At 47.6% G+C, this 21,452-nt stretch overlaps 10 protein-coding genes across 10 annotated transcripts; 3 read left to right on the forward strand and 7 right to left on the reverse strand.

The window, feature by feature from the left end:
- Nucleotides 1-298: 298 nt before the first annotated feature.
- FOXG_00889 (uncharacterized protein) lies at nucleotides 299-1,414 on the reverse strand (the record flags this gene model as incomplete). Its single annotated transcript, XM_018377525.1, has 1 exon — nucleotides 299-1,414. One exon carries the CDS (start codon nucleotides 1,412-1,414, stop codon nucleotides 299-301), a length of 1,116 nt encoding a protein of 371 aa, XP_018233264.1.
- Nucleotides 1,415-4,115: 2,701 nt separating this feature from the next.
- Nucleotides 4,116-4,315, reverse strand: FOXG_17969 (uncharacterized protein; the record flags this gene model as incomplete). The annotated part of the gene is made up of 2 exons (XM_018397998.1): nucleotides 4,116-4,155; nucleotides 4,230-4,315. 2 exons carry the CDS (start codon nucleotides 4,313-4,315, stop codon nucleotides 4,116-4,118), a joined length of 126 nt encoding a protein of 41 aa, XP_018233265.1.
- A 94-nt stretch (nucleotides 4,316-4,409) lies between these two features.
- FOXG_17970 (uncharacterized protein) lies at nucleotides 4,410-4,933 on the reverse strand. The gene has a single exon (XM_018397999.1). It carries the CDS (start codon nucleotides 4,916-4,918, stop codon nucleotides 4,604-4,606), a length of 315 nt encoding a protein of 104 aa, XP_018233266.1. The 5' UTR covers nucleotides 4,919-4,933; the 3' UTR covers nucleotides 4,410-4,603.
- A 394-nt stretch (nucleotides 4,934-5,327) lies between these two features.
- Nucleotides 5,328-5,537, reverse strand: FOXG_17971 (uncharacterized protein). Its single transcript, XM_018398000.1, has one exon. The coding sequence runs from the start codon at nucleotides 5,527-5,529 to the stop codon at nucleotides 5,383-5,385; it is 147 nt and encodes a 48-aa protein (XP_018233267.1). The 5' UTR covers nucleotides 5,530-5,537; the 3' UTR covers nucleotides 5,328-5,382.
- Nucleotides 5,538-7,863: 2,326 nt separating this feature from the next.
- FOXG_17972 (uncharacterized protein) lies at nucleotides 7,864-8,159 on the reverse strand (the record flags this gene model as incomplete). The annotated part of the gene is made up of 2 exons (XM_018398001.1): nucleotides 7,864-8,085; nucleotides 8,133-8,159. The coding sequence occupies 2 exons, from the start codon at nucleotides 8,157-8,159 to the stop codon at nucleotides 7,864-7,866; spliced, it is 249 nt and encodes an 82-aa protein (XP_018233268.1).
- A 2,231-nt stretch (nucleotides 8,160-10,390) lies between these two features.
- FOXG_17973 (uncharacterized protein) lies at nucleotides 10,391-10,528 on the reverse strand (the record flags this gene model as incomplete). Its single annotated transcript, XM_018398002.1, has 1 exon — nucleotides 10,391-10,528. One exon carries the CDS (start codon nucleotides 10,526-10,528, stop codon nucleotides 10,391-10,393), a length of 138 nt encoding a protein of 45 aa, XP_018233269.1.
- A 1,225-nt stretch (nucleotides 10,529-11,753) lies between these two features.
- Nucleotides 11,754-12,687, forward strand: FOXG_00890 (uncharacterized protein; the record flags this gene model as incomplete). The annotated part of the gene is made up of 3 exons (XM_018377526.1): nucleotides 11,754-11,858; nucleotides 12,254-12,433; nucleotides 12,484-12,687. 3 exons carry the CDS (start codon nucleotides 11,754-11,756, stop codon nucleotides 12,685-12,687), a joined length of 489 nt encoding a protein of 162 aa, XP_018233270.1.
- A 1,010-nt stretch (nucleotides 12,688-13,697) lies between these two features.
- Nucleotides 13,698-14,440, reverse strand: FOXG_00891 (uncharacterized protein). Its single transcript, XM_018377527.1, has 3 exons — nucleotides 14,308-14,440; nucleotides 14,186-14,256; nucleotides 13,698-14,135 (listed from the first exon to the last, which is right to left on the reverse strand). The coding sequence occupies exons 1-3, from the start codon at nucleotides 14,350-14,352 to the stop codon at nucleotides 14,015-14,017; spliced, it is 237 nt and encodes a 78-aa protein (XP_018233271.1). The 5' UTR covers nucleotides 14,353-14,440; the 3' UTR covers nucleotides 13,698-14,014.
- An 855-nt stretch (nucleotides 14,441-15,295) lies between these two features.
- On the forward strand, nucleotides 15,296-16,520 carry FOXG_00892 (uncharacterized protein; the record flags this gene model as incomplete). Its single annotated transcript, XM_018377528.1, has 4 exons — nucleotides 15,296-15,315; nucleotides 15,383-15,396; nucleotides 15,448-15,639; nucleotides 15,697-16,520. 4 exons carry the CDS (start codon nucleotides 15,296-15,298, stop codon nucleotides 16,518-16,520), a joined length of 1,050 nt encoding a protein of 349 aa, XP_018233272.1.
- A 1,231-nt stretch (nucleotides 16,521-17,751) lies between these two features.
- Nucleotides 17,752-21,047, forward strand: FOXG_00893 (heat shock protein SSB1). The gene is made up of 6 exons (XM_018377529.1): nucleotides 17,752-18,095; nucleotides 18,291-18,468; nucleotides 18,527-18,692; nucleotides 18,767-19,671; nucleotides 19,958-19,988; nucleotides 20,040-21,047. The coding sequence occupies exons 1-6, from the start codon at nucleotides 18,053-18,055 to the stop codon at nucleotides 20,559-20,561; spliced, it is 1,845 nt and encodes a 614-aa protein (XP_018233273.1). The 5' UTR covers nucleotides 17,752-18,052; the 3' UTR covers nucleotides 20,562-21,047.
- Nucleotides 21,048-21,452: the final 405 nt, after the last annotated feature.

Genomic DNA, 21,452 nt, shown 5'->3' on the forward strand with positions numbered 1-21,452 from the left:
AAGAAGTTTTAGCTGTGTGATTCTATGAGATCTTTCAGACAGTGGTAACTTTTGAAGTTCCGGTATGCGCCCTGAGATTCATTATCTGGACATCATTACCGCCCATCCTTTAACTCGGCCTTCGTCTCGTTCATTGTGCTGTCGTGACTGTTCCCGAAGGAACTGATTATCATGTCGAGGTCTGATGGTTGTTCCTGTGGCGGGCTTTCCACCCCTTCAGCCTCATAATCAATTGCTGAATATACGCCTGCTACTCCTGCTCCGTGTCGGACGTCTCTTTGACCTTTACCTCGAGCGTTCAGTTACCATCAGAGAGTTTTTCGATTTCTTCGCCTTGAATGTTGATCAGCTCTTCCAGTTCCTTAACATACGCCTGCCGACTGTGATCCACGCCCTTGTGTTTTGCCTCAATCTTTCTGTTGCGATCAGAGAGCCTCTCGATTTCTTCATCTCGATTCTTGATGTGACCTTCCAGTTGCCGAACATACGTCTGCAGATCGTGTTCCTTTTCGGCCGCATCCTTGAGGTTTGCCTTGAGCGCTTCGACACGATCGAAGAGCTTTCTGAAGTCTTCGTCTCCTTCTTTGAACCTTCGATGACGTCGACGCTCCAGCTTCTTGATTTGCGCGTCTTGTTGTTTGATGACTTCGTCTTTTTCGCTGATAAGTTCGTCCCGTGCCATGATTTTCCTTCTGAGATAAGCAATTCTGCCTTGTTCCATGCCCTCAACACCTGGGGTCGTTTGCACATTGGACGGCCCTGGGATGGCATTGTTGGACAAAGCGGTAGTTCGGTCAACCTTGCGCTTTTTTGTGGCCCTGTTGAAAATATCGCCCGAATTAGACTTGCGCTTGGGGGGATGATCAGTTCCGTCTTCATTGCCATCCCCATTGTCCTCTTTGTTCTTGTCTCTGGGAATTCCATCGCCAGCATCCGAGAGGGGGTACTCGTCCCCCTGCACAAAATTTCCATCGTACTTGATGAGTGCTTCCTCCTCTGAGACGTTTGTTAGGAAGAAAGGTCGTGTGTCAGGGAAGCTCTGCCCCCAAAACCGTGACATTTCGTCTGCGATGCCAAGGACGCGCAGGTGGGATGGCCAAATAGCCGCCACAACCAACCAGGCTGAGAAATTCAGAACTTTTGAGCGTCCTTGTCCTATTAGCATTTTATATTGATGAGATTGGCTAAGGTTGCGCGGGCTGTCTACCCATTTCTCATGCCTGAGAAACCTGGCGACCTTTAGCTGAATCGTCTTGGGCATGTCGAGACGCATATGGTTGTAGTTGGCAAGGACACTCTGGACCCGAGATTGGGCCATTGATGCGTCGTGACAGTTTCTGATCTTGCCACCAAACTCTCCCATACTCGGAGAGTAGGGGTCGAGATCAGATTGCCCTCTCTCGATGTCTACCATCTTGATGAATGCTATTTAATTGTCAGTATATAGAAGGAATGGCAAATGATATCTGAACACAAGGGGAGAGTAAGAGATAAGGTATGAAAGAGGAATGTGACGGTGGTCAATAGGATAGATCACAGATGTCCGGGGGAGGAACATAAGACCGCATTTTGGACCCTCTGAGAGAATTGCCAAAAAGCCAGAAAAGAAAGGGAAGACACTGTTGGATAGATGACACCTACCGGAATCTGGCTCTGCTGTTAGCGCTATCAGAGAAGGTGTGGTAAACAGATTTGCACAGTTGTTCGATGGTAACAAGAATGGGAGAGAGGAAATCATTCTCTGGTATGAACTTGGATCTGAGGTAGGGTAGTCTTGCCATTGCGATTATGTGGCGCTTGCTTCATAAATTATCAATTTCTCCAGGAACTACGGATTCTCTATCAACTTATCAAGTTGAGAGACAAATCACATACATCTCTCATTCCCAACCAGAGTTGCTACAACCAGAGTTGGAAACACCCATGTCAGTCCAGCTTTAGCGCCAGTGTCCAGATGTTCAGTGAATCAGTGGCCCGACAAGAGAGAGAGAGAGAGAGAGAGAGAGAGAGAGAGTAGTCCCAGTCTTCAACTGAAGCAGAGCAAGACTCATCATCGACCCGAATAAGAAATTCGCCAGCCTTGTTAGACTGCAGCACAATTTCAACCCATGGGAAATCTCTTTCGGAGTTCTCACCAACAGGCCGCATAAGCCATTGTGATGAGAACGGGGATAGTTACAGATGGAGGTGTTCATGTCGTGGGCCGGCACGTCACGTCCCGTATAATGCGGATCGCGAAGGGGAACGGGGAGGACAACGGCATTTACTACAAGCGAGATGTGGAGGTTACATCTCCTGAAGATGTTGACTGTTTGTATCATACGGGCCGGAGAGTTTTTTATTCTTTTGAGTCAGGCGGGTGTTGCTGTGTGACGATTTTCGGGGTGTACTGAGTTTTGGCAGTTGTACTGATACTGTACGACTACCAATAATAGAAGCAAAGGAGAGAAAAGTCTCGGTTGCTGATTGTCAGAGTTTGAAGGGTAGTAAATACGGCCTGTTGCAATTGACAAGGATAAGTTCCTTCGCTAGGAGGGTAAAACACTGCGGGTATCACGACTTGCATTTGGCCCTTGTGTCCAAATCGGCAGAGAAAGAATTGACAGACAAGTTGATTCAAGATTTCAATCATCAAGAAACTACTCTTTGTAACAATTGAATTGAGTGCTGTGTGTTCATGAGTTGGTTTTACTCAAGACTCGCTCACCCCAGCAATGAGATACGATGAAACCATGTCACATGATCAGTGACGTCTGCACGCACAGCTGCTCGTCTCAACTCCACCCAACCCAACACCAACAGGGCCAGGGGTGTTCAATAATTAATCGAATTGCCCAGGTAGCTTGGTCGACCAGAAGTGAAAGAAGAAGAGAAGACGCCATCTCTATACTAATAACCAACGGAGAAAGAGTCAGAAAGGAATAGTTTACTGCTCACCGACTGAATAACTATCGACTAACTAAAATCTACATGAATCGGACTCAGCTTGCACTAGGCCAGAGGGCTGAGACTAGTCTAGTACATGCAGATAGATATTGGGCGCTTAAAAGTCTACGTGGTGACAGATTCTCCCAGTGAGAGATCTCCCTGAACTCTGCCTTACCTTAATCGCTACTAGAAGGAACAGGAGGATCATATCAAATTGGACTAAGTCAAAGGATCTCTGATGCACGGCTCACGATGCCGTTGGTAGCATCTATGCAAGAGGCTGACTTACACGGACATTCCTTTCCGTATAGATCCATAGCTTAGACCTCGAGAGGCGGTGACATCAAACCTCGTGCACAGTCCTCATAGACGCCCACGAGGCGTTTTCATCTCTCCAGAACCCACAATGAGGCTGTAGAATAAGATATATCGAAACATATTCCTTTGCTGCATCGTTGATGGGTTGGTCGTGGCTTTCTTTAGGGCCGCTGTTATGGCCGTGGCGTAGCGTGGCGTAGGGGGTCGCAGATTGGGCCAGAGGATCAGTGTGACTGTTAGTGGGGGCAAACTTAAACCAACTTCAACCTGACTTCCATTGGAATATATAGGAATAAAATGTATAATATCATGCGAGAAATAAGATCGAGAATAAGACAGGTCAGCATTTGTCCACCAAGTAAAAGCAAAAGTTAAGGCTATTAGCGAGGATACCCCAGTTCTTCAAAATCTCGCCTAAGTGTAGCGGATACATGGGATCCTGGTCATTTCTTATTCACACGCCCCAATCACACTCCTTTCAACTCAATCAAGCAAGGGGCACCTAACCCATGCATGTCAAAACGGTTTGTGAGATAAAGTAAAGATGCAATTCAAACTATCAAGGAAAGTAGATAGATAAGTGTAGAAGAAGAAGAAGAAGAAGAAGAAGAACAAGAACAAGAACAAGAACAAGAACAGGACGAAAATAACCAAAATGATGCCTTCTGACTTCCGGAAATGACTGTATCACCCTCTCATCTGTGCTGTTCTGGGAGTCCGGGTTTGTTGCCAAACAACTCCAGGGATACCACGGTCCATCTATGGATTCAGAAACAAATCCAAAAAGATATAAGAAATCCCCTCCATGATCACCATGCGTTTCCACCTTGCGCGGGGCAGCCAAAGCTTTTGCAGATCTAGGAATCTGCTCATAACTTTTCTCCCTTTCTTCGAGGGTATCGAGGATCGCTATACGTGACACTCGTTAGCTGCACTGCAGCGTAGAGGCTCGCTTTCAAAGGGAAACTCAGATACCAACCTACTAGGTCGCCCGAGGAGGGTTAGGGCACTGAGGGCGTCCACAGTAGCCCTCCCACGTAGTCGAGCCCTGATCGGTGACGTTGCTCATGCATCGGCAGGAGGTGCCGGGCTGAGGATCAAGGTTAGAAACAGTGCAGCCACACTGAGTCCAGTGCTGAGTAGTTCTCCAGTAGCACATGGTTGCTGATGGTTTTAAGTTGGAACCTTGAAGAGAATGCAAGAGGGTTTTTGTCTGTTGTTGAAGCTAAAGACTTCAATATATAGCAACAAACTGGCGTTGTGCGAGGATTGGTTTGTTTGACAGCCGGAGCTAGTTGACTCAAGAGATGACAGGCAGTTCACAGCCGTGATCCGAGAAGTTTGTGTGAGTATTTGGTCACACTTGTCCCGACGGGTGTGGCTTTGTGTATCTGACGGAAAGAGGCTTGCTGCCGTGGTAGACTATGGAGGGTTGGCACCAAAATATGGCTGAGGATTGGGGTTTAAGCTGAAGGACAATGAGACTTCGAAAGGAAGAGATCTTCAGAGTGATGATATGGAATATTGAGTGTAGAACGGTGGTTTGAAGTGCTGTTGAGTCTGAGCTGTGAATATCGGATTGAGGCAGATGTCCTTGGCCCTTATATAGCTGGTGACACGGTCCCGAGGGTTTGGAAACGATTATGACTGAGCGAGGCAGTTTACTGTCCATGACACTATGTGTACAGGTGTCTTGGAGATTCCACAATGTGAAAGTCGAAATAACCCTCAAAACGAGAGCAAGGAAGACGGATTGTTGGTCCTGTTTGCACTTCCCAGGTGTTGAAAGACCAGGAGCTAGGTTGCTTAGATAGGTTGGTTGGTTAGCTACCTAGTCAGTTGGCTCTGGGTCGGCCAGGGGGTGAGGCTTGGAGGGGGTGTGTGTTGGTGCGCAAAATGTACTGCCAGGCACTCCCCTTTCTTCTCGGCCCTCTGTCCCCGCAAACACCACAGAAAAGAGGCGAGGGGAATTCTGGAAAAGGAGGCAATCAGCTTGTAAACTGAGATATAACCTCCGAGCCCCAAATCAGGTCGCTTGTGTGCCGCAACACCACGCTCTGTTGGCAGGCTGGTCCAAGGGTTGACTTACGTCAAGGCACATCAGTCCACAAGGAAGTTTTGGGCAGACCAACAGCATTAGACTCCGATACAGGTCTGAGAGCCCTCATAGAATTCCACGCGGTGTGACTGTGAAGGAGATTGTGTGAGCATGTTGGCTTCAATGGGGCCCTTTGTAGAATGGGTCATCGTGCATCCACACTCTACGGACATGTTCTTCTGCATTGAGGGGAACCACCATCATGCATCTCAAATCCGTCGTCAACATCATGGTCGCAGTCAGAAGGGCCAGCAGTTGCGATTTCTTTATGTAGTTGGGTACGGTTTGCTTGATGCTCGATTGCCTGCCGTCAGCAGTGGCCGGCTGTCACACGTTGCAGCCTGTGAACACTCACTAGTTTAGTTTGGTAATGGCATCGTACAAACTTTTATCGAGGAGCAGTACAGGTCGGGCAACATAATGAGCTACTGTCTCGTAGCCCAATTTCTTGAAATGCTGGAAAAACTGATGTTGAACGATCCCCTGCATCCGTAATCGAAGGCATGCGTCAAAGATCTAAGCTCCCTTGAAAGCTGATGGCTTGCTCAATGAGCGGGAGAGCTCGCCCCAAGTTCCCACTAGTAAAGCTGCAGGCCTGACGTTCAGATGACAGCCTGTACCCATGCTACCATCCATTACTCGAAAGCCTTCAGAACACTGAAGCTGAACCTGGTCAGAGAATATGACACTGGTAATTGGTGTGTTTCAGCAAACAAGTAAGACGGCTTTGCCGAAGTCGCCGATTTTTGCAGCTGCCACATGGACGTGACAGCTCCCTACCTGCCACCCTCCTATTGATGCCTCTCCCGCTGTCGATTTAAATTGCGGCCAACAGATACCGGCTTGTGTCATGACGCCACAGAAATTGGTATTTTTCATGAATGCGGGCCCCCGGACGTTCTTTCGATCTCCCTGGTGACCTACCAACTTGTTCTTCGGCACATCTCGAGGAAAATTTCTTCCTTCGTGTGTCTGTTGGTCTAGGTTCTGCCATAGTTCCTTGTCCCTTGGCTAAGCTAAGACGCGAGAGGCGTTAGACGCCTTGTGGAGCTAGCGGATGTTGCACATGATCCGCGAAGAGACCATTAATCCCTATGTAGATTAGGTAGACGACGGGATGTAGGGTCGTTCTGGGGTCGTCAAAGGTCAAAGGGTCAGGTACTAGCTGTGTTTGAGAGCGAACAAAGAAAGACTGCAGAACCCTGTCAACCACTAGGGTTTGGACATATCAACACCATTAGGGAGATGCATATAGTACATGACAGCGGCCTATGTGAGTGGGAATATACATATCGCGCTTGCATCAACGGGTCAAACTCTCGTTGCCGAGTTTGACGCGGCGGATGAAAGTAACGCTGTTGCTTTGAGTAATTCACCTCGTCAAGGCGGCCTGTTCGGAGTGATGTCTAGGTGGATATGCGGGCCAAATCATGCGCGCGGGCCGCTGAAGGCACACCATGAGAATACCCGCGACAAGCCAACAACACATGTAGATGCCAAGGAGAGCAGACGTCGGCTGTTCCTGATACTGGAAGTGTCTTCAGCGATCACCAAGGAGAGTGTGAAGAATGTAGCCAACCGTGTATCCACATCTCGTAAAGACGGGGATGATTCCTGATTGTGCGTCATGTCTCTTTGTTCTATTCTCCACTAATGGTATTATCTGCGCCTCGTTCTCGACTATCAGGTCGTGCATACGGAAACGAACGACATGTAGTCTAGGATAGCTTTACACAATTCCGCGCTGCTGCATGACTCGATGCACGAAGGGAGAGGTTTGTCACACATGGTTGTGCTTGACCATTCCCTTCTCGATGATGAGAAGTGTGACAAAGCTGTAGTTTGTGCGTTCCACTATCCCAAAGTGCCCCATGTTGTGCCGTGCCATATCATGCCATATCCAAGTTAATATATGCCGGTTTGTCCATTCCGGGTCTTGGGATCTTCATCAAAAAGTTGTGTGGGTGTGAAACTATACGTCGAGTGATGATGCCGAAGCGGGCCAGTATCGACATGGAAGTCAAAGGAGACTTTCATTTGGATGCTGTCTGTTGGTGAAGTGGAAATACAACTGCCGTTGTAGGCTGAATGATGATCTGAAGTATAATTCGTGTACCTTGCAGTATCTGAACTCCTTCCTTACAGTGCTGACCTACCACGTCTGGCATCCTTCTGTACATACTAAAGCAGGTCCGATGGCTTCAACTAGAAGAACTCTTTCCTACTACAAAGTATTGCTGAACTCTGATTGGACTGAGCTTGATCAGGGAAGCGATTACCCCTGTCATGGGGCGCTTGGAGCTGTTGCTTCGACAGAAAACTTGTATAGAATTGACACTGTCCATACCGCCGATGGATACGCTACAAGCACAGTGTTATTAGGCGGCCGCACATCCCCCTGTCTGTTCTCCAGGCGGGGGCCGATAAACCCCTGCACCTTCCTGCAGCTTAGGTTGGGTGTGATGGCGCGCGGCTGTACCTTACCTTGTCTTCACATCAACTCAACGCGCCTCAACCCATCACAGCAAACCTCGAGCCGATGAGTCGATGATTTGACTCCAGCGGCGCCTTTCTGGCGCGGTTGTTGGTAAATCGACATCTTCACCCTCGGCTGGCCCACTCTGTACGAGACAAACTCCGCTGCGGCTGCGCCTACTACTACCTCTTGCGCCTGCAACTGCGTCTGCGCCTGCGCCTGCGTCTACACCTGCAACCCCCTTGCCGATGTTGTCTTCAAAGGCCTAATTTGTGTTGGTTTGGGTCGTTTTGCGCATTATATTTCACGAACCTTGCGTCTCTTCTTGGTACTTTTCATTCCGGATGACCTCCCGGAGCTCAGAAGCAAGTGGGCAACACACTAGATCAGCATGCAACAGAGTCTCATCGTCACACTCTCTACGGCCCTTGGCATGAATTCCTCCGATCTTTTCCTAAGAGCAATACTGTCATGCTCTTCACACTTTGACCGCTTACATCTTGGTGCCGTCAAACCCTTGAACCCCGAAGAGCCGAGGGTGTTGGTGTGTCTGGTATCATCTGCGGCCCTAGGATCTTCCCGTGGGCGGCCTTTGATGCGGCCTGATTCCTTCGACGGCCCCCAAGGCTTGTAGAGCTTGAGAAGCTTCGATAGGCATATTTGTACAAACTATTTGCTTAGTTTCGGTCGGCCACGGTCCGACTTAAGGTGACGAACACGCAACCACTATCATGCATCTCTGTCTGCTCCTTTGAGACCCCGTAAAGGTACCCTGGCACATGGCGTATGAGTCAAGTGATTGATACTGCATTCTACCTGCATTACACCTTCCGAGCTGGATTTCTCTCAGACGAGTGTAGTCGAGCTGCAGCCTTGATTAAGATCGTCCAACAACAACCTCATCATCTCACGATACATACCCAACAAGTTACATGCAAAGTGGCTCCGTGACTGGTTTGGTTCACTAAACACTCTCAATCGAGATGTAGCCGATGCAGAAGAAAGTACTCTAGCTCCAACATCCCTAATTCTCTCACGTCTCGACTTACATCAAGGCATGGGGCACGGGACGGCACGGATAACACTAGCTCGAGTTGTCCTCGTTCACAAAAGCTCATCACACATTACCCTTGTTTGAAGTGTTGGTTTCGCACACGTCTTGGTACAAAGAAATTATCGCCATGCATGTATTGATAATCACTTCTTGTGATAACTGCCTAGCAGGGGCAGCACCCACCTTCCCAAGAGTAAGACTAGGTCACCATATCAAGTTAGGAGAACTCCGAAGTAACTAGATACGAGTTGCATACTCTGGTGGACCGTGCCGTGAGTACGGATGACCCAAGCCGTCAAGAAGCTGTCCGTCTTCCGAAAGTGACGGTGTGGGTGTTAGTGAGCCAGAGTTGCTGCATCATAACTAGTCTAGTCACCAACAAGAGCTTTGGTTTGCGTTGAAAACTAGTTCGGGTCACGCGAAGTGCTTCCGAGCAATTACAAGTTCCCTGCATGTTGTGGCCGTGGTGACACCGACTAATGGACTGAGCTGACTGCGGTTCAAAGAAAGAGATATGGTCAAGAGCGCGCAAGAGCGCGTCTGCGCCTAGCAAATGACGTTGATTAGGCAATGACAAAGCGAGTTTAAATCCATACCAAGTTCCTGGTTCTTCAGGGGTGGTAGGGTTTAGCGACAGGCTGCAACGGCGGCGCTTAGGAGTTATCCTCATTGGTCAACCAACACTTATGCTTCAACCCTGGTCACAACCCCAAAGACTTCACGCTCTGTGCAGGTCGAGATACAAAAAGAGAGCGAGGGCAGATAATTTCGAGAAAAGCTACAGCTTAGTATTAGATATTGACCCTCCAGAGTATAAATTTGGTTTATCAGTGATAATTTGTAGGCATTATCATGAACATTGAGACTTTGTGATGAACCTCAGCCGTCGAAAGGCTGAGGGTCAGGTAGAATTCCTTATTCCACCACAGCATCACAGGATCATATTTATTATTACCTTCTTACTTGGGACCACAGCGGTCACTTCTTACCCTGACTTCCGCTGCTTTCCATCTACAAGCGGTCCTCTCGAGCCTCATCATATGAGGCAGCGATCAGCAAGAAACAGAACTAAGAACAGAGCGAGGTCAATAATGCCCCCCAGTCAACACATCCTTGACCAGAAAGCTCTTCTTTCATAGGCAAGACAAAACTGCGTAATGATTGGATAATGTACTTTTTACAAATGGGTATTGACTATCTAGCTGAGGGTTTCCCCTCTTGTCATTACTCCTTAAATGAGTGACTTGTAAGCGGGATGTGGGCAAAACCTAATCAGGCATGATATAAAGCTCGGCATGTTTCTTTACATCGAAGACCTAACCAACTGGCCAATAGGTTGCATTGTATGATCATATTTATCCGTCCCGGGCAGATGGGGTCTAGTTTATTGGCTATTTAATGGTATGTGTTGTTGGCTGTGTATGGAGTGGAGTGGCACATGATGAAAAGAGATAGAAAGTGGCAGAAGTATGGAAGATGATCATCAAGACGCCGTTCTCGGTAGACCCCGCGGCATTTAATTCTCGATCAACCTCACTTCTGAACCCGCCTTTACTAGGGCATTGCTGAGACTACCAACACCTTTCCTGGATGCCGAAGGAGGGTTATCAATGATGGCCAGCTCATAGGTCTCAAAGCATCGAATAGGTACCATGGTCGGTGTCAAAAAAAGATATGATCCGACACCGACTAGGAGATATGTCGAAGACAGACAGACCAAAGCCGTAACACTTTCTTTGATCGGTGACTTTCATTGCTTAGGTCTACCGCCTCGCAACAGTTGTGGAAAGAGAAGTGCCAGAGTTAGGTCACGAGAGAACTCAAGGTGACGAGATAAGATAGATCTGTGGGTTTCATATGCTTTTTGTCAGAGGAGTAGGATTTTAAGACAATACAAAGAGTACATATCGCTTTTATTCCCATCACATCAATATGCTCTACTACGATGCTACAAAATACAATCAAGGGATATACGAGATTCGTGTCCTGACCTCGCATACATTCTACTAGCGCACACTTTCCCTCCTTTCTTAGAACGAGAGATCTCATTTGGACTGAATGACTATCGACTAACCTCTTTGATGAGTCTACAGGTTCAGCCTCAGGCTGTCGTTAGCGCGAACCCCAGTATTAACACAAGAAAGACTAGAGTGGCTATGAAGCACCTAGTGAATTCACCAGTGTCACTGTTGAAAAACAAGGGTTGTAACACAAGAGTTCATAGTCAGGTAGCCTCAGCGAGCAAGAAACTCTCTGACCCTAGGTCCAGGTGCCAAAAATAACTAGTCTAAAGTCTACTAATCTGCATTAAATCCATGATAATTTTACCTAAATCTTTTCATTATTTAGGATAGTTATCCTAAGATTCCTTGCCTTTCCTGTGAATCAGTTGTCGGTCGCCATCTTCTTTTCAAACGTGACAAAAATACGGCAATGGCCAATCTCATAAGTCAAACTTCGTCCATGGCTGAATTTGTTTTCATGAGCATCAGTACCTACATGTTATACCTAGTACTCTATCTAAAATTTTGTACTGAATAATTTACTCTGTTAAAAAGGGGGCAAATTTAGGACAACCTCTGAAGATAAATGATAACCTGCTATCCTTCTTTCGATCACAGTGGCATATGATGATTTCTAAACGGGCTCTTTTATGGTTATCTATGAATCACTGGTATTTCTAAAAACTGTTCCCTCAGGGTATTAGACAATAATCGAGGTGAGTGACCGTGATTCACCGTCCTCCAGCAGCGGCCTTTGCTCTGGGTATAAAGTCTCTCTCCCTCCTCTAACCTTCTTCCTCCTCCTTTATCTTCACACATTCTTCAATTTCTCACTTCTCGTCATCGCCGCATAATCTACGCGAATCGCCTACAACAATGGCCAGTATGGACCATATCGATGCAGCTCGTGCTCGCTTGCATTCCCTCTTCAACGCCTCATTCGAGAAGCTCGACGACGCTCTCTCGAATGCGAGTACCACAGTATCTCACAAAGCCCATTGCTATCGTGTTGATATACACCTTCTCGGTGTATTATCCATCATTGGCACAAACGAAGGACCCGCTGTCAACAACTTCGTCGAGGTCCATGTGCCTCTCCCATCACAACGTGGCGACACATTCATCAAGGACGAGATTTAATCAAAGATCGTCACCAAAGCTTGTGCTTGTCTTTAACGAGTTCCAAGTACAGCAAACACTTGGTAAGCTTATGGATCTATCTGTCTCTGGATATCAGCTGCGACTGACACTATTTGTGGTAGGGTTATGTCGGCAACACAGATTCCAGCCCACGCCTTGAAATTTTCCATAAGCTCAACACAAGGCTCAAGCATTGGCAAGTGACTGGAGTCGACAAACTAATTTGGCTTGCCAAGTCACCATTCAAAGGTGGCTTCCTCTGCAATGCCATGGGCCTTGGTGAAAGTACTCAGGCATTGGTCGCCGCCATTCAAGTGAAGAGAACCATGCCTACACGATCTGGTTTTATTGCAATCGTTACACGGACTGGTTGTGTTTTGCAATGGGCAGATGAGATCAAGCGACACCTCAAACCAGTAAGCAAATTTCTATATCTGAGTCATACAGTTACTTATTTCATCAACAGGAACACCACACCCCATACAGCTTCCTTGATGATGATCCTGGTATCGATAAAAACTGTCGCCTGCAATACAACATTGTCGTTTCTTCTTGCAACTTCCGCATGGCAAAATACCAGGATTTAGTCAACTTTGCGGTTTTCTGCCACGCGACAGCGAGTTATGGAGTCGATGAGACTCGCAAGATGTGTAGGACAAAGCTCGAATGACCCAATTCCGTCTTAAATTCCAGCCATTATGATGCGATTCGACGAAATGTCGCTGTCATTATTCTGTACGATCCTCACAAAAAAGCCTTGCTCTACTCAAACAATGACAGTATACGGCCTGAAGAGCCTGAAGATGATCTTTTCACTCGCCCCTACCAGGGTTTAATCGTGGCTCGCCCCAAATCCATGGTGAGACTGAAAGCGAAGAAAGTTGAGCACGTATTCGAGTTCATCGATCGAGTGGATGTCTTGGTCACTGGGCAGATGGTTGCATGCGCCAGGAAGTATCTCCGGCGACAGAAAGCGATATCAGGTGAAAGAAAACAGGAGCCATGGTCCTTGACGCTGTGGGTGAGGTACTGGCTCACTTTGCTCGCAGAGACGAGACGTCCTCGCGCCAGATTGTAGCCTATAATGGACAGTGTCTATCCACACACGGTCTGAGATCGTTCGCCAGTCTAACAAAACTGACAGTGGTCCGAATGCACCGCTGCTGGGTACTACCTCTGGCGGCTCAGGATTGGGCCTTGCTGGGGGATCCTGGGTCATTGTCTGTGAGCCCTGGTGGGTAACAGGCTTGCATCAACAGGCCATAGTTCGTTGCCATCAAATGCCATGGTCAAAGCAGGTTGTGGCATACAGAGTTCTGGCTAATGGGTACGCAATTGTCATGTGGAAATTGTCAAGCATCGAAAAGCAGGCAGAATTCATCAACGGCGCGGAGGCCTGGTCTATAAGAAGGCTTCAGAGCCCATGCCTCGAGGCATTGTTTCATGTTAAAATAGAATATACCCTGAGAGGTTACCACAAATGGGATGAATCGATACCATGGTATTAACATCATTTGCAACGGATCATGCATCCGCCGTGCACCTCCCAGCTTAAAATCATGGACTGGAAGTGGTGGGTAAACTTTGGCCGACAAGGCAACATCATGTACTTGGAACAAGCGAAAGAATGGTGAGCTGTAACTGGTGAGTGATGCATGGCTACAACACTTTGGAATTCTCTGTCGGTTTCATAGGCGTTATTTAGGGGCCACAATGAGGTCGCTAAGGAATCCTCACCTGATCTGCCACCTGTGAACTTAGATAGAAAGTACTGACTATGACATGTGCGGCAATATGAAAGGTCTCTATTCTTAAATCATGATCGTGACATCTGGAATCTCAGATTGGTCATTCCTCTCCCCTCAGAGAAGTGTCCTTTGGCTGGTTGAGAGCCCATAGACTCATAGCACCAAGCCGCAGTGCCATCTCACTCCATTACATTGATCCCATCATGCTGCATTCACACCCATCAAAGCAGCCAATTTCCGTCCTCAGACTTATTTCTTGCCAGAGTTGGACGAGTGAGTGTAGCCACTGGGAGACGTGTAGGTTGAGCTGCCTTGACCATCGTTGTGGTAAGTGCTTCCATTGGGGTTGGAGTAATAGTAGGAGCCATCTCTGGATAGAATGTTAGCACTTGATATGCATCTTGGTCAGTTCACGCCTACGTGTTGGAGCAATGATAAGAGTTCGAGTTGGAGGCACTAGCACCGTAGTCCCGGGAGCAATAGTGGTTTCCCTAAGACATGTTAGCAGTGACACGAATAGGTGTGTAGATGATGGGTCTAACCTGGCTGTTGGTGCCAGAGTTCTTGGTGGTGTAGTCCTTAGGCATGTTTACTCGTTTGACGAACAAGAAGATGGAGTGGTTTCGTTACTCTGAGGTTCTTGTGAGAGTTATTATCGAAAGTTCAAAAGAGCTTCAGTTCCGGGAAAGTGAGCCTTTTATAGTGAGGGGGATTAGTCCCAAACGATGCCATGTCGTATTCACATGTTTAGTTATCTCTTGTGATGATTTCATTGGTGGTTTGCCTATTGCAACTACTAAAGAGAGACAAGCGAAGAAATCGTATACCCCCATGTAGTTGAAGTTGCTAAGGAAGCTCGACCTGGGTTGGTTCATGTTAGCAATTGAGTTTCTCGTTAATTAGCGTCAATAGCTCACAACAAGTAAACAGGATATTGCTAGTGGAACATAAGGTGAACTCTGTACAGACCATAAAGCATAAACAACACAGGGATTAAGCAAGCCGTAGGAGTCTTGCTGTATTGCGATTACGGAAAACTCTGTGAAGAATTTGCGTTTCTTGATGAGATCATTGCTTCAATGCTTTCTTGGAAACTTGTAGTTTATGTGTGCTTACTGTTAAACCGGAAATTCCGGTCTGACCTGGGTTTGTGATATGCATAGGGTAAGTCAACATCTGTGAAGTCAAACTTGGTATTTGAGGTACAAACAAGATTGTCTCATTGGCTATTCCCTCGTACATCCCGCAGAATTGTATGCAGTTAGGTCATCTTCGCAGTAGTTCTAAGTTGGTGTATGTCATTTGGTCCGGGTGCAGTTTCACGCCGTATGTTTGCTTTGTAAGTGACGAGGATGTGTTGCGATCTGCTTCCTTGGAATCGCCACAAGATTCTGGATCACACACATATATAAAGTGAACAAGCTCACTTCTTTTCCTGTAAAAGTTTGGAATAGCTATCAAACGATATAAAAGCTTATTTGCTGAACCAAAAACTTCGTCTCATACAACTTAACAATAGTGAACACCGCGATGGCACCCAAAATTTTGCTGTAAGTGCCAATCATACATCACTTTGTATAATATGTGGTCATTGAGAAAACTAACTTGTCCTTCTAGTACTGGAGTCACTGGTAAGAATGGTACCTCAAGCGGACTTTGTCCAAACTGACACTTGCCAACAGGCTTCGTTGGAGGAACTGCCTTTTCCAAGATACACGATGCCCACCCGGATTATGACTATACCCTGTATATTCGTAGCGAAGATCGTGCAAAGATCATCTCGAAGAAGTACCTCAAGGTCAAATTCGTGTATGGAGACCTTGCGAGCACCGATGTAATCGAGAAGGCGGCATCTGAAGCTGACGTGGTTGTTCGTAAGTTCAACATACCTCAAGAATGAGGGGAGAACTATGACTTACACTTGCGAATAGATACGGCAGAATCTGCAGACTCACTCCCAGCGGCAAATGCAATCGCAAAAGGTCTTGCCTCTGGCCATTCGGCAGAAAACCCGGGATACTACATCCATCTTTCAGGAGCAGGTATCCTGACCTGGTATGATCTCAAGAATCAGCGCTATGGTGAACCACCTCTGCCAGAGCAGAATTACCATGACATCAACGACATTGACCGGATTCTCAACCTTCCTGATGAAGCGATCCACAAGGATGTTGACAATGCTGTCCAGAGTATCGACTCAGATGTCGTCAAGTTCCTCATTGTATCACCTGGTGTTATCCACGGAACTGGTCTCGGGTTGTTCAATAAGACTAGCATGACAGTTCCCGGCTTGGCTCGAGCAACATTTGATCTTGGCTACACCCCTTTCGTTGGAGCTGGAAAGGCAAAATGGGACTCCGTTCATGTGGAGGACCTTGCAGACTTTTTCAACAAAGCTATCGAAGCAACCCAGGAACCCTCCAAGAAAGAAGACCCTGAGATATGGGGTAAGAAAGGGTACTACTTTGTCAGTGGCGGTGAACACCAATGGAAAGACCTCGCAACCTGGGTTGCCGACGAGGTTCATCGTCAAGGGTATATACCTGAGTCTAGGACCCAGTCGGTTAAATTCGAAGATGTAATCAAGCAAGGTTATAAGGCTGGAATTGCGTGGGCCATCAACTCGAAAGGAGAAGCGGAGAGAGCGAGGAAGTTCCTGGGATGGGAGCCCAAGGCCCCGTCTCTTAAAGACACAATTCCTGACTCTGTGACTTGGGAGGCTGAGATTCTCGATCTGAAGCCCAAGTACAAATGAGACATAGGACGGACAACAATTGATTGTAACTTAGTACCGATTTTTGGGCCGAAGTGTCTTAGCGAAAGGAAAAAAGAAAAAGGAAAAAAGCTGTGTGCTGGATGATGCCTAGGAAGATGTCGTGGTCCACCACTTTCATCCTGGAAAATATGAAGCTATTCGCAGAATTTACGAAGATTTAGTAAGTACAATTAACAGAATTGCACTTGAGAATGACTTCCACCACAGTTGCAATGCCTTGCCATACCAGTTCTCAAAAGATGCTAGGGCGTTGATCTCCCTTCATCGTCTTATCTCATATTGGTCATCAATACCGCAGGTCTATCTATTGGCCACCATTCTGAACCGACAAGCATAATCTCAGATTTACGAGTATTTCTTGTCACGTATTAGCACACGTTCATTAGCATCTTCGTTGTAACCTGGCACAGTCTTATGGCCTGAGATGTGTCTCCCGAGGCATCACGTGAGGCTTCTTTATGTCATGTCGTAGACTGATCAACCGTCTTGAAAGTGTATTCCTCGAAGCAACCACTGCTTCATGTCTAGCTCAAAGCTTAGCCGAATAATGCTTGTGTCTCGAAAGGCCATCTCTGTTACCAAGTTCCACAAACAATGCGTAGCTAGGACAGCCTCGACGTTGATCCGACATTGCAAGAATGGCTCATGGAGTTGTCTCAAGGTCACAAAGAGTCGTCATTCGTCAGATAGCGAGTCAGACAGATACTACGATAGAACTGGTGGTTGCAAGCGAGTAAGTTAGCAATCCGTAGACGCCGCGACTCCGAAAGCGGCAAAAATAGTGAAGTCGGCATTGCCGTCAGGCTTTGGGTACACAAGCTTGAGGGACAGCTGCTACTAGTTGGGCTGCAGTGGTAACTAACTACCTGGTTCTTCCTCAGGCAACCGAGGATCAGGAACTCGGAGAAGAAAATTTGATTTAGGTAGAGGCGGCTAAATCCTTGCCACTGGCCATAAGCTGAGTGATGATTTGTTGAGGCAAAGGTAAATCTCTTTCGAGGTTCAAGGTTCACAGTACAGTGTTATGTTTCAAAAGATCGCTCTCGCACTTTAGCCACAACAAGTACAACATGCATTTTGACTGACTGCCAATATAAAAAAAAGAAAAATGGAACATGAGATAACTGATACCAAACTATTGGTGACGGATAGTCTATACCAAAATTATCAATATCTCCGGCTTAGAATTTCCTCGGTCCCGATTTCTCGCGCTCTCAAAAGTGCGTTGGTTGCTCAGCAGAATCGAAAGAAAAAAAAAAAGAATGGAGCCTTGAAAAAAACTCAGGCGAGAGACTTTACCGCGATAGGTTTAGTGGAGGGGATTCCCTACCGCCCACTGCCCCGCCCCGCAGAAAAAGTTCACAGGTCCCTCCAAAATTTATTATTCTTTTAACGCAGCGTCGCTCACAAAATCAGAGTGGGAGAATTTCCTTTCTTGAAACCCCACGTTCTTCTTCTTCTCCTCTTCATCCTTCTTCCCTTTCCACCACAAACCTTTCAGACAAGATAAAATGGCGGACGAAGTGTATGACGGTGCCATTGGCATTGATCTGGGTATGTCTATTACTTCTCTTCCGATGCAGCTGGTGTTGTTGTCGAGGTGTTTTATTCTTGTGCGCCATCGGGCGACTCGCTTCATGATGCCCTCACCAGAGGACACTCGAGGACAGAATGATCAACTCCAAAGACAATACACTCAGTGTATCGGACAACTCATCGAAAGTAATCGCTAACACCGTCCTCCCACAGGTACTACCTACTCCTGTGTTGCTACCTACGAGGGTACCAATGTCGAGATCATCGCCAACGAGCAGGGTTCTTTCACCACCCCTTCTTTCGTTTCCTTCACTGATAAGGAGCGTCTGATCGGTGAGGCCGCCAAGAACAACGCTGCCATGAACCCCCGCAACACTGTCTTCGATGCCAAGTGAGTTTTGTCCTCACCTCCAACGCACAAGTTCGCAGTTTCTGACTGATATTCTCAGGCGTCTGATTGGTCGTCGTTTCGATGACCCTACCGTCAAGAAGGACATCGAGTCTTGGCCCTTCAAGATTGTCGATGACAACGGCAGCCCCAAGATCGAGGTCGAGTACCTCGGCGAGAACAAGCAGTTCTCTGCCCAGGAAATCTCCTCCATGGTCCTCACCAAGGTACGCACAAATTTTTGGGCAGACAATTTCCCCGCCCCCGCACTAGCGCAATTTTTACTGACCCCTCCAAATAGATGAAGGAGATTGCCGAGACCAAGCTCGGCAAGAAGGTCGAGAAAGCCGTCATCACTGTCCCTGCCTACTTCAACGACAACCAGCGTCAGGCCACCAAGGACGCCGGTTCCATTGCCGGTCTCAACGTCCTCCGTATCATTAACGAGCCTACTGCCGCCGCCATTGCCTACGGTCTTGGTGCCGGTAAGTCTGAGAAGGAGCGCAACGTTCTCATCTACGATCTCGGTGGTGGTACTTTCGATGTCTCCCTCCTCAACATCCAGGGTGGTGTCTTCACCGTCAAGGCTACCGCTGGTGATACCCACTTGGGTGGACAGGATTTCGACACCAACCTCCTCGACCACTGCAAGAAGGAGTTCGGCCGAAAGACGAAGAAGGACCTCTCTGGCGATGCCCGTGCCCTCCGACGTCTCCGAACTGCTTGTGAGCGTGCCAAGCGTACTCTCTCCAGCGGTGCCCAGGCCACCATTGAGATTGACTCTCTCTTCGACGGTGAGGACTTCACCATGTCCATCACCCGCGCCCGTTTCGAGGACCTTAACGCCAAGGCTTTCTCTGGCACCATTGAGCCCGTTGCTCAGGTTCTCAAGGATGCCCAGATTGAGAAGAAGGCCGTTGACGAGATCGTCCTCGTCGGTGGTTCCACCCGTATCCCCAAGATCCAGAAGCTTCTCTCCGAGTTCTTCGACGGTAAGAAGCTCGAGAAGAGCATCAACCCCGATGAGGCCGTCGCATACGGCGCTGCCGTCCAGGCCGGAATTTTGTCTGGAAAGGCTACCTCCGCTGAGACCTCCGACCTCCTCCTCCTCGATGTCGTTCCCCTGTCCCTGGGTGTTGCCATGGAGGGTAACATCTTCGCCCCCGTTGTTCCCCGTGGTACTACTTGCCCTACCCTGAAGAAGCGGTATGTTCATTTCCTAGTTCTCAAGTTTTGTTTTTCATTTCTGGTGATGTTTCTGCGGTGTTTTGGCATTTTGGCCAAATCCCAGCCTCGTGCCAGTTGCCCCATATTCCACATGCTCTTTGTGTGGAGCCCCACATGTGACCCACAACTCTCAGCCTTGTCCCAAAATCTGAGGCCTAAAGCTCTTCAGCATTTAGGATAACCTCATCCAACATTCGTCAAATCTTATAAGCATTTATAAAACTTTAGATGATTTATGAACATAAACTAACAATGAATTCATTAGAACATTCACTACAGTTGCCGATAACCAGCAGGTAAACATCCACTTACTCCACTCTACAAAACATTTTACTAACCTGTAATAGACTGTTCAGTTCCCCGTCTACCAAGGCGAGCGCGTGAACTGCGAGGACAACACCTCCCTCGGAGAGTTCACTCTTGCCCCTATCCCTCCCATGCGTGCTGGCGAGGCCGTCCTCGAGTGTGTCTTCGAGGTCGACGTCAACGGTATCCTTAAGGTCACTGCTACCGAGAAGACCTCGGGTCGCAGCGCCAATATCACCATCTCCAACTCTGTCGGCAAGCTCACCACCGACGAGATCGAGAAGATGGTCAACGACGCTGAGCAGTTCAAGAGCAACGACGACGCTTTCCAGAAGAAGTTCGAGGCCAAGCAGCAACTCGAGTCCTACATCGGCCGTGTTGAGGAGATCGTCTCTGACCCCACTCTGTCCCTTAAGCTTAAGCGTGGCCAGAAGGAGAAGATCGAGAGCACTATCAGCGACGCCATGGCTGCTCTTGAGCTCAACGAGTCTTCTGCTGAGGACCTCAAGAAGCAGGAGCTTGCCCTCAAGCGCCTTGTCACCAAGGCTATGTCTTCCCGATAAATGCATAATGCTGTTAGGAATTGCAGCAGTGTAGATATCTTGGAGTACTGATGCTGGAGCAAAGAACCGAGCACCTTCGACGCCTCGCGAGGGGCGATGGGGTTTACGACTGGCCGCGGTAGATTTTCCTTTGTCATTTACGGTAATTGGACGAGGAGAAGCCAAGGCATATGAAAAGTTCTGCATGTTTCATGGGTATGCCGCGCTAGGACATGGGCGGCTATGACTACTAAAATGAGAGCTGATGGAAAAATGGTCCAAGGATGGTTGTGGGCTTGTTGGGCCAGAGCCTGCAAGAGCGGATGATGGCCTGTGAATTTAAGCATAGACAGGGTAGAATGCAGATAACGGAATGATGCCTTTTTACCTACTTAATTATTTGTCCTCGAGTTGCTATGTGATGTTCTATGATGGTCACTTGACTGCTCATGATGAGTTCTGGTATGTGTTTGTTGCCAACTCTATGTTTGGCATTTGTATGCATGTTAGCTCACCATTACTCCTGAGAACCATCAAAGACAAAACGTATTGTATTTCAAAGAAGACAAATGCTTGTCTCGGTTGCTTCTTAGAGTTTTGGATGCTTGCTACTGGCGTTTGAATTAGAGCATCATTGGAGTCAGGGAGCGAGCAGTATGCAGCTTGGAGACTGATAGCACAAAAGTAATAAGCTCAACAATTTAGCAGAGGTGAGCAAAGACTATCAAGACGCAGGTACAGTCTCCTGGTGTGAGGAGCTGGTGCTTGTTTGCTCTTTAACTTACACAAGGATGATCCATGATATGCGCAGTAATGTATGATGAATTTGCACGCAACTCGCGTGCTTCTTCTTTCAATAATAATAGATACATTTGGGAACCGATGACACCACTCTTATATGTGGTTGATCCA

The sequence above is a fragment of the Fusarium oxysporum genome, chromosome 1 (assembly GCF_000149955.1).
Source record: "Fusarium oxysporum f. sp. lycopersici 4287 chromosome 1, whole genome shotgun sequence".
In the NCBI taxonomy this organism is placed as follows: Eukaryota; Fungi; Ascomycota; class Sordariomycetes; order Hypocreales; family Nectriaceae; genus Fusarium; species Fusarium oxysporum.